The sequence below is a fragment of the Eurytemora carolleeae genome, unplaced genomic scaffold (genome assembly GCF_000591075.1).
Source record: "Eurytemora carolleeae unplaced genomic scaffold, Eaff_2.0 scaffold159, whole genome shotgun sequence".
Taxonomy (NCBI): domain Eukaryota; kingdom Metazoa; phylum Arthropoda; class Copepoda; order Calanoida; family Temoridae; genus Eurytemora; species Eurytemora carolleeae.
The window spans coordinates 216,110-234,352 of NW_019396151.1; the positions used below are offsets into that span (position 1 = coordinate 216,110).

General features: G+C 33.3%; 3 protein-coding genes across 4 annotated transcripts; all 3 read right to left on the reverse strand.

Moving 5' to 3' along the window:
* Positions 1 to 91: 91 nt before the first annotated feature.
* LOC111696547 (uncharacterized) lies at positions 92 to 4,477 on the reverse strand. Its single transcript, XM_023466176.1, has 5 exons — positions 4,327 to 4,477; positions 3,710 to 3,835; positions 2,158 to 2,241; positions 661 to 768; positions 92 to 187 (listed from the first exon to the last, which is right to left on the reverse strand). The coding sequence occupies exons 1-5, from the start codon at positions 4,465 to 4,467 to the stop codon at positions 92 to 94; spliced, it is 555 nt and encodes a 184-aa protein (XP_023321944.1). The 5' UTR covers positions 4,468 to 4,477.
* LOC111696532 (fidgetin-like protein 1) lies at positions 4,476 to 17,878 on the reverse strand. 2 transcript variants are annotated; one of them, XM_023466152.1, is made up of 18 exons: positions 17,674 to 17,878; positions 17,374 to 17,424; positions 17,139 to 17,167; positions 16,537 to 16,599; positions 15,574 to 15,692; positions 14,016 to 14,088; positions 13,327 to 13,636; positions 12,169 to 12,364; positions 11,429 to 11,506; positions 10,930 to 10,988; positions 10,142 to 10,309; positions 9,703 to 9,880; positions 9,326 to 9,381; positions 8,860 to 8,980; positions 8,107 to 8,225; positions 7,590 to 7,728; positions 5,430 to 5,498; positions 4,476 to 4,642 (listed from the first exon to the last, which is right to left on the reverse strand). In XM_023466152.1, the coding sequence occupies exons 1-18, from the start codon at positions 17,727 to 17,729 to the stop codon at positions 4,592 to 4,594; spliced, it is 1,935 nt and encodes a 644-aa protein (XP_023321920.1). In that variant the 5' UTR covers positions 17,730 to 17,878; the 3' UTR covers positions 4,476 to 4,591. The 2 variants fall into 2 exon arrangements, with proteins under 2 accessions (XP_023321920.1, XP_023321921.1); XM_023466153.1 differs by lacking the exons at positions 16,537 to 16,599; positions 17,139 to 17,167; positions 17,374 to 17,424; positions 17,674 to 17,878 and adding an exon at positions 15,998 to 16,003.
* On the reverse strand, positions 5,828 to 7,130 carry LOC111696533 (uncharacterized). Its single transcript, XM_023466154.1, has 2 exons — positions 6,580 to 7,130; positions 5,828 to 6,504 (listed from the first exon to the last, which is right to left on the reverse strand). The coding sequence occupies exons 1-2, from the start codon at positions 7,011 to 7,013 to the stop codon at positions 5,985 to 5,987; spliced, it is 954 nt and encodes a 317-aa protein (XP_023321922.1). The 5' UTR covers positions 7,014 to 7,130; the 3' UTR covers positions 5,828 to 5,984.
* Positions 17,879 to 18,243: the final 365 nt, after the last annotated feature.

Here is an 18,243-nt window from a genome sequence, read left to right on the forward strand (position 1 = left end):
ATGATGATAATGATGATAATGATGATAATGATGGGGTTCAATGTCACGTTTTTATGTAAAATATGAAGAAATAAAAATCCTAGTGGAAACGCTACCTTAAAACCATTAAACTGAATGAATTCTCTAAGAAGGTCATCATTGGCAGAACCTTCTCTATGAGTTTAAGGATCAGCTTGAACCCGTCCTCCTGCAACATTGACATCATGATCAGGGTTAACTATACATTTAGTGCTTTGCTTGTCTGTTTCTTTATTTGTTTCCAATAAACGTCAAAACGGCCAAATCGATCGGGCCCAAAAGGTCAAATTTGAAAATTGTTGCCTTTGAAAAATGTCATTATTTTTTTTAGGAAAATGTATAAATTTAAACCAAAAAATCCACGAAGAACGATAAACTAAGAAAAATGGGAGCTTGAAGATGAAACTGTTATTAGTAAAGTAGGCGGTACCCTAGTAAACTACATTGAAGCAGAAGAGAGGAAATTGTTAATCTAGAAATAAATTTAAATTTAACTCAACAGATAAGGTTCAACACAAAATCGTAGATTTTCCCCCATTTAGCGAGAAAATAAAAAAATTTGCTCAGAAATATTTCTTACATACTGGGGGGAACTAGTTGTTAAGAGAGAAGGGGAATATTAAACCCCTGGTTTGAACCAACCTCCACTAGCTGAGAGTTGAAGCTGACAAAACTGTCTTCAGCCTCCTTCCTGAAATCATAGGATCGGAACTGATAAACTTTCTGGAAATGGTGAAGGGTAGCTAGAGCCTGAAAAAAAGATAATCATAACGATAATGATGACAATGATGACAATGATGACAATGATGACAATGATGACAATGATGACAATGATGACAATGATGACAATGATGACAATGATGATAATGATGATAATGATGGTAATGATGATAATGATGGTAATGATGATAATGATGATAATGATGATAATGATAATGATGATAGTAATGATAGTAATGATAAGAATGATAAGAATGATAAAGATGATAATGATGATAATGATGATAATGATGATAATGATGATATTGATGATATTGATGATAATGATGATAATGATGATAATGATGATAATGATGATAATGATGAAAATGATGAAAATGATGATAATGGTGATAATGGTGATAATGATGATAATGATGATAATGATAATAATGATGATAATGATGATAATGATGATAATGATGATAATGATGATAATGATGAAAATGATGATAATGGTAATAATGATAATGATGCTGATGAAGATGATGAAGATAATGATGAACGCCATGATAGCGATGATAGCAATGATAGCAATGATAGTGATGATAATGATGATAATGATGATAATGATTTATAATTTGGTGATGGTGATGGACCAAACCACTGTAAAGTAAAACAGTAGAAGATAGTTTCACATTTTATTGAAAATATATTTCAGTCTGTGTTGACCCTCGTCAGTTCAAATGATATAATACCCATCAAAATCAATAATAAAAAATGTGAAAAATCACAATAAAATGAACAAACAAAAAAGAATATTTAAAAAAATGGGCTGTCAAAAGGACAAAAGGTAAACGAACTCAGATCATGAAGTGGAAAAAATAATTTGCAAATATTCCCTTTTTAAAGAATATTTTAAGACAATTATTATTCCTTTAGATTGTTTCTGTCATGATATTGATGATAATGATGATAGCGATGATAACAATGATAGCAATGATAGCAATGATACCAATGATAGCGATGATAGTGATAATAATGATAATAATGATAATAATGATGATAATAATAGCGATGATGACAATGATAGCGATGATAATGATAATAATGATGATAGTGATGATAATGATGATAGCGTTGATAGCGTTGATAGCAATGATAACAATTATAGTGATGATAGTGATAATAATGATGATAATGATCATGATAACGATGGGGATAATGATATAAAATTCCTTTTTTTAACTCCCTTACTTCCTTTAACACCTTTCTTGCAAACCTCCCATTCGTCCCAACTTCTTAACTTCCCTCTGTAGTCTCTTCCCAATTCCCAATCCTAATTCTAAATTCCCTTTTTTATACAACTTTTCTTTTTTCCAATTTATCCTTCCCTTGCCATATCTTTATTCTTATCTCTCCCCCTCCTTTCCCCTTTACCTGTGTTAAATGTGAGGGTAATGGTTCCTGTATCTCCGCAATACAGGATAATACTTCCGATACATTCGACGCGTTCGACAAAACCTAAAACATATCTGACTGAATACTTATTTTTTATAAAGCTCCATTTAAATCAAGGTGGAAAATCCGATTTATTACGGTTCATTACGGTTCATTACGGTTCATTACGGTTCATTACGGTTCATTACGATTCATTACGGTTTATTACGGTTCATTAAGGTTCATTACGGTTTATTACGGTTCATTACGGTTCATTACAGTTTATTACGGTGTATTACGGTTTATTACGGTTTATTACGGTTCATTACGGTTCATTACGGTTCATTACAGTTTATTACGGTTCATTATGGTTTATTACAGTTTATTACGGTTCATTACAGTTTATTACGGTTCATTACGGTTCATTACGGTTCATTACAGTTTATTACGGTTCATTACGGTTCATTACGGTTCATTACGGTTAATTCCGGTTTATTACGGTTCATTACAGTTTATTACGGTTCATTACGGTTCATTACGGTTCATTACGGTTCATTACAGTTTATTACGGTTCATTACGGTTCATTCCGGTTCATTACGGTTCATTACAATTTATTACGGTTTATTACAGTTCATTACGGTTCATTACAGTTTATTACGGTTTATTACGGTTCATTAAGGTTCATTATGGTTTATTACGGTTCATAACGGTTCATTACAGTTTATTACGTTGTATTACGGTTTATTACGGTTCATTACGGTTCATTACGGTTCATTACAGTTTAGTACGGTTCATTACGGTTCATTACAGTTTATTACGGTCCATCACAGTTTATTATGGTTCATTACGGTTCATTACGGTTCATTACGGTTCATTACGGTTCATTACGGTTCATTACGGTTCATTACAGTTTATTACAGTTCATTACAGTCCATTACGGTTCATTACAGTTTATTACGGTTTATTACGGCTCATTACGGTTCATTACGGTTCATTACGGTTCATTACGGTTCATTACGGTTTATTACGGTTCATTACGGTCCATTACGGTTCATTACGGTTCATTACGGTTCATTACGATTCATTACGGTTCATTACGGTTCATTACGGTTCAATACGGTTCATTACAGTTTATTACGGTTCATTCCGGTTCATTCCGGTTCATTACGGTTCATTACAATTTATTACGGTTTATGGTTCATTACGGTTCATTACAGTTTATTACGGTTCATTACGGTTTATTATGGTTCATTACGGTTCATTACGGTTCATTACGGTTCATTATGGTTCATTACGGTTTATTATGGTTTATTACGGTTTATTACGGTTTATTACAGTTTATTACGGTTTATTACTGTTTATTAAGATGTATTACGGTTTATTACAGTTTATTACGGTTTATTACGGTTCATTACGGTTTATTACATTTTATTACGATTTCTTATAATTTATTACGGTTCATTACGGTTTATTACGGTTCATTACGGTTTAATCCTGTACATATGTATCCCCTGAGTCTGGATAAAGAAAATATACAAGCCTCCTCCTCACCTGTATATATGTATCCCCTGAGTCTGGATACAGAAAATGTCTGAGATCAAACAATGGATCCTGAGCCTCGTATCCTTGCTCAAATATCTCCTCAAAATACATCTCCGTCACAGCGCTGTCCTTCACCTGGAGAAATACAAGTTGTCCCACATAGTATGGAATCATTCAATTCTCTAAATTAGGATTTTTGGGACGTATCAGAAAATGTTGTATCTTGGATACAAACCAATACTATAAGAAAGAACGAAAGATATAATATAACAATATAACATGGTTAGATTTTTCATAGAACCCCCCCCCCCCGGCCCCAAACACTAATACAATTATTCAAATACAAAGTAAATTTTAAATATTTGACTTTGACAAAACCAAAATAAAAAATTAATCATGTATTTTTTGTTTTCTTTTTTTATCTCTTTCTACAGCAATAAAAGAACTTCTTTTTACCCAAGTCCAAATGAAGGGAAGATATTTGAACAAACCAAACCAAACCAAACTAAACCAAACAAAAAATCAGATCCAGCAGATACAAGTAAAACATGTTAGAAAAAGCTTATGAAATAAAAAAAAAAATATACAAAATACCCTCTTTTGAAAATATGGAACTTTCTTTATACCTTACTGAAGCTCCTGTGTAGAGTAGTATTATGACCGGCAAAACGAACCGGCAGACTGGAGAAAGAACGGAGTTCAATCATTTGCCGGCACACAAACCGGTTCCATGGTACCAACCGTACCAATCTGTACTGCCACAACATTGTTTACATTCTGGAAAACAGGTTTTGTTTAAATCTAGATTGTTGAACTTTTATAGCAAGGAATTTATCACAGGAGGTCGGAATGAGGTAACATGTTTATTTAGAAATAAATGCAAAATAAAGTCTAAACTCCAGCTCCGAACTTTTCATTCCAATCGTCATACATTGCCAAATCCTAAAATAAATACTTGAAAGATAAGAAACATTTCATAATTTAAAGAACTGTCCTTGAAAAATTGTCAACCCATTTTCTTGTAAATGAACCTTTTTAGCAATATTTTGTGTCTTTTCTATAGCTTAAAAGGTTATAAATATTGTCCATTTCCTCTGTTAAAAAAAGGTCCCTTTTTAGAAAAACAAAAATTAAAAATATTCAATCTTCAAAGAGATGATAGGTGGATATATAATGCTTTCTTTAAAAAAAGAACTAAGTAAACGTTAATCGGAAATGCCACTCTTTAAATTGAGAGTAACTTGAAATTATGTCTACACTCTACAGTCCTCTTAAGAATTAGAACCCAAACAAATATCAACCTATATTTGCAAAGGAATAGAGTCCTTGCAACAAACTCAAATTTACTAATCCTTCTATCTTAGCAACCTGATGTTGTAAAACTTTGTTTGTTTTTTCAAACTGAGATTGTTTGATAAACAGAATTCAAAGTTTGAAATATCTAAGCTCTACGATATTAGGTTGCAAAAATTAGAAGTCAGAGTTTGTTTGCTATTTATTTAATCGACTTAATAAATAGGCAAAAAATGCAAAAACAAATTAAAAAAAATTTACTAAATGTTTTTAATATGGCATCATCAGACTGCATTTAATGAATTTGTAAATGTAGGTTTTCTACGACAGGGTATCCTACTTCTAAATGTCACCACTAAGTTGAGAACAAATGTTGACGAGGGGGGACGGGGATAAATATTAATCTTAAACTCTGGATAGGTTACTAGGACAATACCTGATTGGAGACGGAAGCTTTAACCTGTTTCAAAGCCGCAACAAGATCGTCTTTGTTAATAGGACGAACCTAGGGTAAAAATGTTATGAACAACTATCGTAAAACATGATTAAAGAAGAAATTAATGAAGTATTCAATAATTAGGCATCTATACTATTTTCAGTTTGTCAATCATACCAAGACAAATCTTCTGTGATACCAAAGTTTTTTTGGGAAAAAAAGACTAAAGTAATTTGAGTAAAACGTAGCGTTGAACTTTGAATTTACATATGATGGGAAAAAATCAATATATGATTGTTGATTTAGGTTTCTTAATACCATTAAATCTCATTAATTTAAAACCGCTCATATGCAATAAATCTTTAATCTTGAAATAACAACTTGGGTAAATATAATACGAAACTATGTTGTAATCAATATATATATATTTAATCTTAAATATACAAATAAATATATCTTTAAATATAGAATAAATGCAGATTAAATGTGAAAATCTTTGTCTATGTACAATTTCTTGAGCAGGTTTGTTCCAAACTTGAGAAGACTGGTTTAGGATTAGACCCGAAGAACCCGGTTTCCCCAACTTGATCTTTGGTTGCAAACTTCTCCAGTTCTTCTCCAGGCACCTGCAACAACTGGAGGGAACGAACTCTGGGATCTGTGCACTTGAGGAGAGAAGATACATCTTCTGACAATGTTTGGTTTGCTCTTTGATACCATTCTGTTTCGGGGAGGGAGAGGTGGGGGCGGGGTTTGAAGGTTTACATAAGAAACCTCGGATACTACTGGTAAATTTAAGCTTTTAGAGAGGGTTCGCTTCTTTTTCAAACTTGGATAATCTTCGTAAATCTTGAACCCTGGGGATCTTGTGTTCCTCATGAAAACATGATTTGGAGCAATGAAAGACCTGGCTCCCTGTGTTCCAATCCTACCCTTGAGCACAGGAGTTATCTCCTTCAAAGGTATATTTCTCTCAAGATGCTCTGAGGGTCCAATCCACTCAAATTCTGTATTCTTGCAGGTCTGCACAGCTGACCGGCTAGGGAAGAACCTGGACAGGTTTCCAAACGAAAACCTGAAAAAGTTAAAATTTGATTCTCATTAAAATTAAAAACTAAAATGTGAAAAAAAAAATGTTTAGAGCATTTACCTGAATTTTGATAACTTCGGCTTGAAATGGATTTTCTCGTCATTGTTATTGCAGTTGACATAGTTGTGGGAAGAGCAACATCTATCCATGTTTTTAACACAACTGATGTAGTTGTGAGCGGAGCTGTTGCTGATATTGCTGCTGGAAACACAATGAATGTTGTCGCTACTCTTGGTCTTCCTATTTCCCCTACTGCTGATACTGTTGCTGTTCTTGCCCCAAGTACTATACTTGATCTTGTTCAGCTTTTTCTTGCTCTTGGTGGAGGGGGAACGCTTTAGGCTGCTTTTGGTGCTGATCTTCACATTGCCCTTGGTGCAGACTGTGAGCTTTACATTGTTCTTGGTGCCTTGCATATTGTTGCTTTTGGTGCAGCTGCACTGCTTATTTTTGCAAATGTGGTGATTTGGTTTATTATTTGGATACGAAACCATATTTGGTAAATCGGAGTTAAGTCTCACTTCTCAATGTATGTATACTGTATAGTTATAACAAGTGGAACCAGGTTTGTTTTACTCCGGGTATAGATGAGAACAGGAGAACTATGTTATTGAAACTGTAGACGGAGTAAATTTTCTTTATATTTATATAAACAAGATATGAAAAATCAATTTATTTCTATTAAAATGCAGGATTAACAAAGAAAAAAATTAAAGTTAAACAGAATTCGGGACTCCTATGTTTAAGAAGAAAAGAAAAAAGAAAAAGACACAGATTTAATATGAATTGATAGCTTACTGAGAATACCCTGCACGGCAATCATTTATATTTTCGTGGCTTTCAAGAATCAATAATCAGTATTTTTAAGTATTTTTGTAAAACTAGTTTTACTTATATTTTCTTCTGGATTATTTACTAAGAAGGAAATGTTTAAACAAAGGGGTTTTGATAGGGGGCCAGGCCAACAATGTTTATTTACCTGATGTGCCTCCATGTTTATTTACCTGATGTGCCTCCATGTTTATATGTTTACTTACCTGATGTGCCTCCATGTTTATATGTTCATTTACCTGATGTGCCTCCATGGTCTGAATGAAGGAGAAGTCCAGAGATCTGATCGGACCCATTGCTGCCTCACGGCATAGATTCGTCATATCAGCACCAGAATATCCCTCCGCCTTTGCGCTTATATCCTCAATATCCTCGTCACTAAATATGTTAAATTATATCTGCTTCGGAATATCCCTCCGCCTTTGCGCTTATATTCTCAATACCCTCGACACTGAATATATATTAAATATATCCATCCCAGAATATCCCTCCGCCTTGGCTCTTATATTCTCAATACCCTCGTCACTAAATATATTAAATTATATCCACCCCAGATTGTAATCTCAATATATCCTCATCACTTTACATACATATTTCAATATATTCGCCCCAAAATATCCCTCCGCTTGGGCGCTTTTATCTTTTAAGATAAACCGTAAAGTTTGGACGGAGGGAAAATCAAACAAAATTATGGTGAAGTAAATAAAGTAATAAGTACTAAGGATTTCCGGAAGCCTGAATAAGGAGGAAATTCACCTTAACTCATTCAACTCCTTTCCCAGGAGCCGGACAATAATCTCCTTCCTGGCCTCCTTCTCCGGCAAAGGGATCAGGAGTCTCTTGACCAACCTTCTCCTGGCAGCTTCATCCAACTCCTGCAGATTAATAGGAGGTTAATACAGGATACAGGATTAATAAAGGATACAGAATACAGGATTAATAAAGGATACAGATTACAGGATTAACTAAGAATACATAATACAGGATTAATAAAGGATACAAAATACAGGATTAATAAAGGATACAGAATACAGGATTAATAAAGGATACGGAATACAGGACTAATAAAGGATACAGAATACAGGATTAATAAAGGATACAGAATACAGGATTAATAAAGAATACGGAATACAGGATTAATAAAGGATACAGGATACAGGATTAATAAAGAATACAGAGAATACAGGATTAATAAAGAATACAGAATACAGGATTAATAAAGGATACAGAATACAGGACTAATAAAGGATACAGAATACAGGATTAATAAAGGATACAGAATACAGGATTAATAAAGAATACGGAATACAGGATTAATAAAGGATACAGGATACAGGATTAATAAAGGATACAGAATACAGGATTAATAAAGGATTCAGGATAGAGGATTAATAAAGGATACAGAATACAGAATTAATAAAGGATTCAGAATACAGGATTAACTAAGATTACATAATACAGGATTAATAAAGGATACAGAATACAGGATTAATAGACTAAAGTTTTCACCTGAGGACGGTTTGTAGCTCCGACAATAAGAATTTTCTCTTCTCCAACAGTATTTGCTCCGTCAAGCTGAACCAAGAACTCAGTTTTCATTCTTCTACTCGACTCATGTTCAGTATCCGACCTAATACAAGGATATATCAGTGTTTTATTCTAAAAATTTCCTCCATTCTTTCTGTAGCAGCAGAAATCTATAAGTCACTTGCGTAGAGAAAAGTACCACAATTGATAATAATCAACTTATATTACAAAACATGGATATTTCATTAATTCTTTATCATAGAAAACTCTAAAGGTATCGTTGTTAATCAGACTTGCCACTCATACATGGAGGGTCACTTGAAACTTACAAATACGCCTACATTCCATAAATTAATAATATACATTGTTCCTCTTCAATCCTATTTTTTTATCATTTTTAAAATTATATCAGGCGAAAAAAATGTATCTAAAAATAATTGATATTGACCTTGCACTGAGAAGAGAATCTATTTCATCAATAAATATCACGGAGGGCTGGTGAACCTATAATATAACAGTTTATTTGATAAATAGCTTTTACTTTTGGTTTTGGCTTTTAACAGAGAAAAAACAGTTTTAATGTTTTATGAAACTGAAACATTTGAAAGGAACACAAATTCTTTAAATTATAAAAACATAATTTGAAAACATTTTCCAGAAACAATATTAAGAAGCACAAAAAAAAACTACTTATTCCCAAAAGTTTAATAAAAGAACTGGCTCTGAATTATCAAGGCTATTTTGATTTTTTTTGCCACACAAAAGAATTTATCTTCCACATTAGCACTAATAGGGAGCACGACACACTTTATTTCCTTATATTACCTTCGCCACGGCAAAGAGTGCTCTGACCATCTTCTCCCCCTCCCCGACCCACTTGCTGGTGAGGCTGGAGGCGGAGATGGAGAAAAACGTGGACCCGCTCTGGCTCGCAATACATTTACCAATCAGGGTCTTCCCCGTCCCAGGGGGACCAAACAAGAGCAGACCCTTCGGAGGGCCTCTGCAATAATAATAAAACTTGAATAGTTTGAATAAGTTCAGACGATGATAAAATTGAAAAAGTATGAAATTTTATTAAAGTTAAACTTTACTTTAAATGCGTAGTTTTTCAGTGATTCACGAATGTTTACTGTTTAAGGTAAAATCTCAATATTAGGCGCATTTTGCATTTTTTTAAAAAATGATGAAGAAAATATTCTTTTTTGAAAAAATTTTGAACTCGTAACCATTAACCAACCCCTTTTCCCTCTTGTCTACTCACTTAAGTCCTGTGAAAATATCTGGTCTCAGCATGGGAAGAACAACTATCTCCTTCACTGTCTTCTTCTGGAACTCGAGGCCGGCAATGTCCTCCCAGGTGACGAGGCTCCCCGAGTCCATAATCTCGTTCTGAATCAACTCTATCATCTTTGGATCTATGTTCTTGTACCTGGTTAAAATGGTTAAAATCGATAAATGAGTCAATGAGCCAATCAATCAATCAATCAATCAATCAATCAATGCATTAATGAAGCAATACATCAATCATCAATCAATCAATCAACCAACCAATCAATCAATCGGTCTATCGGTCAAAATATCAATTGAATGAATAGACGAATTAATGAATTAATGAATTAGTGAATGAAGCAATGAATACATAAAAAATAGGAATGAATAAATTACTTTTAGCCTGTAAAGGATGAATGACAAGATAATCTGAATGAATTAATGAATAATTAAATCAGGGGTGAATATTAGCTGTGAGACTCATATTTTTGCCCCCCCCCCTTTCAGCATCATATTTTTCCCTAAATCACAAAACATGTGTATTTTACAGGTTTCTGGAGCCTCTTTTTCCGTCCCTTTTGCGGAAGTTTTGGACCTTTTCCCTTCCCTCTTACCCCTTCCCTATTTCCATTTTTTCCTTCCCTCTTCCCAATTTGTCCTTCCCTCTTCCCATTTTTTCCTTCCCTCCTCCCAGGGGGAACAGAAAAATATACACCCCTGAAATGAATAATTCCGAGTAAATAATATATTTAATCCATGTTCTATGTTGTATAATCTAACCTAGGATCAGTCTCCTCTGCTGGAGCTGGAGCCGAAACTACACCATCTACTGGAAACTCCTGGATAATTGGTTTAAAAGAACTTTACACGTAATTTCAGGAATTCTCCATTCAAAAAGTAACATGTCCGAATAACAAAGATTATTTATATTAATATTAGGTAAATAACTAGAAAGTAGAATAAAAAACTTGGATTAAAATAATGTACATCCTTGAAATCATCTCTGGATTGTTCAGCAGATTGACCCATCCAACATCTCAGAACAAAACCCTTCAGCTTATAACTTAAAATTTCCCTTTTATATTTAACATTATAACTTAGTTTTACAGGATCTTATATTTTGATTTTGGTTTCAACAGTTTCTTTTAGTTTTTCACATAATAAAATGTTTAAAAGATGTTAAGCACATCTTAATGATACCCCCCCCCCCTTCATCGTTCAAGGCTCAAGATGTTTAAATCATTAAAAAGTCCCGATGTTTTAAGGTTTAAAACTAAACCTGTTTTACAGGAGGTTTAAACCCTCCAACATGACCAGGTCTAGTTCCTAGGCACTTCTTCCCTCCACCATAGGACGCCTAAATTAAATTATTTATATATAACCAGCGGAAATACCCGGCGTTGACGTGGAACTTTGAAAAAATAAATTAAAATATTTTTAGCACATGTTACCCCCGGAATACTCAAGGGTTCCCTCAAAAATTTAGGCTATTCGGTCAGCTTTAGCTAACGTATATACAAACAAATATGTATATATATTTGAGCGAAGAGCTTTATCATATAGATTAGATTAATAGATCAATAGGTCTACAGATTCATATTTAACAAGTCCATACATCATTAGATCAATAGATTATTATAAAAAAGGTCAATGGGTCATAATATTAATTATAATAATAATAATACCCATTGAACCATCATTCCGTGGAAATCAAGGCCAATAGATCATTAGGTTCGCAGTTCAACGGTTAATAGGTACATAAGTTAATATATCAATAAGTTATTAGTACCATAGAATATAGATCAATCGATCAATGGGTCAATAAATCAAGGTCGATAGATCAGTAGATCTGTAGATTAATAAGTCAGTAGATCAATAGAATAATAGGTTTAGAGGTCAATAAACACATAGGTCCAAAAGATCACGAAAACAACAGGTCAATGGGTCAATAGGCCAATAGGGTAAGAGTGGGGGGGATATTTCTTATAGAACAAAATACACCTTTGCCCTTCGTGTTACCTGAGTTATCTCCCTTCCACCTCTCTGATTTTTAGTATTCTGATCAATGATCAATTGTTCATGAGCAGTCTTGAAGGCGGAGCGTACAGTCCCAACCTTCCCTGTGTTATTTCCTCCCCTTTGGTTTGAAGGATATTGGGGGGCAGGTTGAGCTTGTTGAGGAGTAAATACTCTTCCTTTTACTTTGTCCAGGAAACTAAAGAAAATAAATTCATCCAGAATCTGTTTTGAAAAATTAATTTATATATAAACTTTGCGTGTTTGTTTGTTTGTATCCAATAAACGTCAAAACGGCCGAACCAATCGGGCCCAAAAATATCCCCAGGGAAGATTCATGAATGATCAAAACTATAAAAATTAGCCTCCAACAAAATTTGAATGTCATCGAATTTTGAAAATCTATAACATTTTTCAATGAAATCCGCGAACTTACTTGTTTTTGTTTTACAATGTATACAAAGAGAAAATGTTCACACTGAAAAGGAAGATGGGTGCGAAGCGCCCTAAAAGCTTATTATTAATATTAAATTCTAAAATTAAAGATAAATTTCCTAAATTTTCTTCCTTGTCTTTACTCTTTCTATAAATAAATCCGCACTTCACCATGAATAGAGAACCACAATCTATATATAAATTTAGCTTGTCAGTCTGTTTGTTTGTATCCAAAAAACGTCAAAACGCCTGAACCGATCAGGCCCAAATTTTGTGTGGGAAGGTTTATGGCCAATCAGACTTTAAATATGTAATCTTAAAATATTTTTATCTTAAACTAAATAATTTTGTAAAATTTTGAAAATGGGCGAAAAATTATTATGAATACAAAGAGCAGATGCTCACAGATAAAGCCACAATTAAAAGTTAAAAAATATAAATGTTCAGATGGAATAACGAGAATACATCAATAATTTTAAAGGTTTAAGGTGTTAAGTTACAGGGTTACCCAACAATGATGAGACTTAAATGAAGACCTAAACATCTTTGAAAACAACGTTTTGATGGTTGAAATTAAATTAATGCTATAAATAGAGTCTAGAAATGGTAAATTGAATTGATGGTTTAGGAGGAAACAAGTTTACTGCTACAGGGAATCATGAGTCGTCTCTGAAGTCTCATACTTCTGGGGGTAACTCTGTACATTACCCCTGACATAGTTTATACCTGTTACTTGAACCAATATTTGGTTTAATAGGCTTAAAGATAGGATTACTAGTCCTGGATGAGGGAGGAGGAGGATTCCTGGAGGTGGAGGGAGGAGGGATAAAGGAGGGTTTACTCTCAACCTCATCTTCCTCAAACTCTTCAATCTCAAGATCAAAATCCGGGGAATCGGATTGATTACTCTGAGGGAAGGGGCTCTTGCTCTTGGATAATGAGACAGACTTATTCATTAATGTTGATGATGAAGGTATGTCACTGAAACTAGAGGCCGAGGTGAGCCTGGCAGAACTTTGAATCTTAGGAATTTTTCCTGAAAAAAAATCTTGCTTGAATAAAAGAGAGTTAAAAGAAAGGACCTTTTAATTTAAAGCGACTAAATGATTACTCCAAAAAAAACTTGTATTATACGATCTCAAGGTTTCCAGCATTCATAAGAGACCTCCAAATGGAATCAGTTAGACTACAACATATGTGGATAAGTGCTTTATACAGTAGTGTCTTGTAGTGCCTTACTTTTTTTTAATTTTGAAACTAAAAACTTATTTTTTTGACCTTTAAAACTAAATTTTTGTCCTTAAAATCCATCGTCTGAAAAAATCACTAAATTGTCCAAAAACTACTTCATTGTTCAGGAAAAAAAAAGAAAAGTATTTTAGTCCTGGTTAATCATTGTATTAAAATGATCTAACCTGGTTTATATTGAAGTGCTATCTCCAGTAATGGTTCAGCAGGTTCAGGTTTTCCCTGTTTACTCAGCAAATCCTTTAGAAAAATAAATATTATTTTCATTATTCAGGGGTGTCTCTCCCCCCCCCCTTCCCCCACCCACCATAAATCAAAGACCCAAAAGTAAGGGAGGGAAGGAAAAAGGGCAGGAGGGAGGAAAGGGAAAGGGGAAGGAAAAGGGAAAAAAGGGGAAGGAAAATGGAAAAGAAGAAAGGGGAAAAAAGGTAGGGGAGAAAATGTAAGGAAAAGGGGAAGGGAAGAAAGAAGTAAAGGAAGAGGGGAAGGGTAACAGCGGAAAAAAGGGAAGGGTGGGGAAGGGGGAAGGAAGGGAGGAAAGTGGATAATAGGAAAGGAGATAGGTAGGGAAAGAGATAGGTAGGGAAAGATATAGGTAGGGAAAGAGATAGGTAGGGAAAGAGATAGGTAGGGAAGAGGAAAATTAGGGACGGGAAAGGTTGGGAGGGAAAGGAAAAGATTGAGAAGGATATGGGAAGGTTGAGAGGGACAGAGATATATAGGGGAAAACGGAAGGGACAGAAAAGGAAAGTAGAAGGGGAAGGTAAGAGGAAGGTAGGATAAATAGGAAGGGGAACGAAGAGAAGGGGAAGGTAGAGAATTGATGGAAGGTTGGCAGATAAAGAAGTGAAAGAAGGTGAATATAGGAAAGGGAAGGGCTGAAGCTATTTAGCTCTACACAACCACATAACTTTATCTAAAATCAGAGTTTTTCATAAATAATTTTCTCCAATAGTTATAATGCAGTGTTAAAACTTTAATAATAATAATGATAAAAAGAATGTTCATCACTTAATAATTTTACCTTGAATACCTACTTCAAAATTTCACAAATTCTCTCCCCCAAGAAAAATGATGGGAAATGAATTCCAAGAAGCAATAAACTCCTGGACTGACAAATAATCAATCCCGACTATTTTTGCCTTTGCCACTATATCATTACCCAAAGTTAAACAAACTTTGCCTGCGGCGCCATTTTAGGGATTATGTATTTTAAGTTATTGTATTTGGGGAAAGAAATCAAAAAAAAAATTGAATTATATACACCCCTGTTACTATTATTATCAAAAAAAAGTAACAGAAGAAAAAGAAAATAAGTACAGTCATAACCAAAATAATGCGGAATGAAATAAGGCTTTAATTCAAAATGGATTTTTTTACTTTGAAAGTGGTATAACTCGGAAAATGAGCCTTAAACATTTTCACAGAAATAATAGTCATTAACAGTAAAAAAAATCTCTGGTTTGTATCATGTGCTTTTGCCAAAATTACAACATTGGTGGTTCCGACTTAGAAACCAATATTCAGTATAGACGTACTAATATCACAAATATCCACAAATTAATTTGTTTAACAATATTAAAATGCAGGTCTCTCATACAAATCTGTTGATATTTGCCTTGTTTGAAAAATAAAATAAAAGATAAAACAGGGAAATCAACATTAATAAATATAGAAAAAATGCTTGTAATTACAAGCAAATAAGTTTAACTAATTACTACGTACCTTGAACATGCTATGATCCGAGTTAATTTGGGATTTCCAGAGTTTGGCTCTATTAGGTCGGTTCCCAATCGGAGGTATACAGTACATGGAGTAGTTGTTTAGTACACTCTCACAATCAACTACAGTAAACAGGGGTTATACAGTACATGGAGTAATTGTTCAGGTATACCCTCACATTCAACTACAGTAAACAGGGGTTATACAGTATACATGGCGATTCCAAGATTAATTTAGGTTTTCTGCCTTTAATATAGCCTTTCAATAGCCTTTTTTATTGTTTTTCTTGTGCACTTAAAAAAACAAGCTTAAGTATGAGGAAACAAACCGTAAAGTCTCATCCTTTGTGGAGAACCCTGTAATTAAACATTAATAAACAACCTGCTGAAGCATATATCTGAACCAATATTAAACATTAATAAACAACCTGCTGAAGCATTTATCTGAACCAATAATAAACACTAATAAACAATCTGCTGAAGCATTTATCTGAACCAATATTAAACATTAATAAACAACCTGCTGATGCATTTATCTGAACCAATAATAAACACTAATAAACAACCTGCTGAAGCATTTATCTGAACCAATAATAAACATTAATAAACAACCTGCTGATGCATTTATCTGAACCAATAATAAACATTAATAAACAACCTGCTGAAGCATTTATCTGAACCAATAATAAACACTAATAAACAACCTGCTGATGCATTTATCTGAACCAATATTAAACATTAATAAACAACCTGCTGAAGCATTTATCTGAACCAATAATAAACACTAATAAACAATCTGCTGAAGCATTTATCTGAACCAATAATAAACATTAATTAACAACCTGCTGAAGCATTTATCTGAACCAATATTAAACATTAATAAAAAATCTGCTGAAGCATTTATCTGAACCAATATTAAACATTAATAAGCATTTATCTGAACCAATAATAAACACTAATAAACAACCTGCTGATGCATTTATCTGAACCAATTCTTTGATCTTCTGCTGCGACAGTAAAGGATCCCAACCTGGCGTTAACAATTCTTCAAATATCTTCATTTTAAGGACAATTCAGAATTCGGTGCTAGTCTTCCTGGTTTTGGGTTGGGTTGGTTATTTTGACTTCTGATTAAAGTGACTGTAAGAGTAATTGGAATTGATCCTCCATAAAGATTTGTCTAATCCAGTTTTAATTTGATATCCATGTTTTCTGCAAAAAGCTGATTATTTCATTTGTGGCGTCTCTTAAAAAGTAATTTGCTCATTATTTGCTTTTAAAACAATGTAGAAATTATATAAGTTTAAAAATTGTAAAGCTAATGAGGAAGTTTCCTTCACGTTATCATTGATCAGATTAAGCCTTAGAGTACCGATGTATATCGCTCATATACTTATACTTACAAGGGTCACTTGAAATTCCAACAATATTCTCTTCAATTTAAACAAATTTTCTTTAAAAAGTTTCTAATAGATGCAATTTTTACAGTCAAATAATGAATGTTAATGATGTTAGACGCAATTAGAACATGTATATTGTATAAGGGTGAAGCCAGGTTAGAAGAATTTCCTAATTCTCTGACGTTTTTCTCCAACTGACTAGAAATTCACAAACAAATAAAGAAAAAAATCAATTCAAAGAAATCATATAGCTAGCAAGTAAGAATAACCCCCAGATCTGGAACAAGTCAAGCAATATCAACCATTAAACTTAAATTTTATCTTATCTGGAGGAGGAAATAAATATTTGCAGAAACTTCAATTTATTATTTATTATTTTATATTTACATGATTGTAATTTTTCCCTGATCATTTTCCGATTTTCGTTAACCATCTCCCGATAGTTCTTCTCCTTCCTGTAAACAAGGAAAAAAACTTTTAAAAAAAGTTTCTAAAAACAATTAAAGATATTTGAATTTTCATTTTGGGCGAGGAGGCACCTTCTGTCAATGTTTTTTTTTGTCTGCTCTGCCACTTAAATCAGAAATTTTCCACTCTTACTTCTGATATGTTAGAATTTGGACATAACAATGACCCAAAATACCTTTACAAAATTCAAGAAAAGAAGGGCAAGGGTAAATAAAAGATAACAATACAATAACCACCTGAACTTTTCCGCTGAAAACCAAGTAGACTTGTAAACCTGTTCTGCATTATCCATCTTCTCTGAAATAAAATTTCCTTGAATTTTTTTTTAAGGTATCCATTATCCAAATTAAGATCTAAAATTTCAAGTTACGCATAAGTAAAACGGAATTCTAAACCTTTGTTAAAAACTTATAACAATATCACAATTGGTTGTCATTTAATTATATTTTTTAATAACAATTTCTAAAAAAATGGTTATTTACTCTGATCGTTTTTATGTTTATGTTGTTATGTTCATTTCACGCCAATTTATAAAATAATAATAAAAACGTTCTGAATTCTTCAACAATCCAATCACAAAGTTTATCAATTATCATAGATAGACATAAAAGACTCAAGGACGGTCAAACAAGAACAAACTTGTACTACGGAATTTCAATAAGTGTAATCAGGATCAGTGTTTAGGAAGCTGATATTCGAGATGCATGGACTGGTGCTAACACTGTTCCGTGAGGACAAAACAGATATCTGCGCTATGGACCAAGAGGCCCTCTGCAGATCAACCTACAAGTAACAAGGGAAGGAGA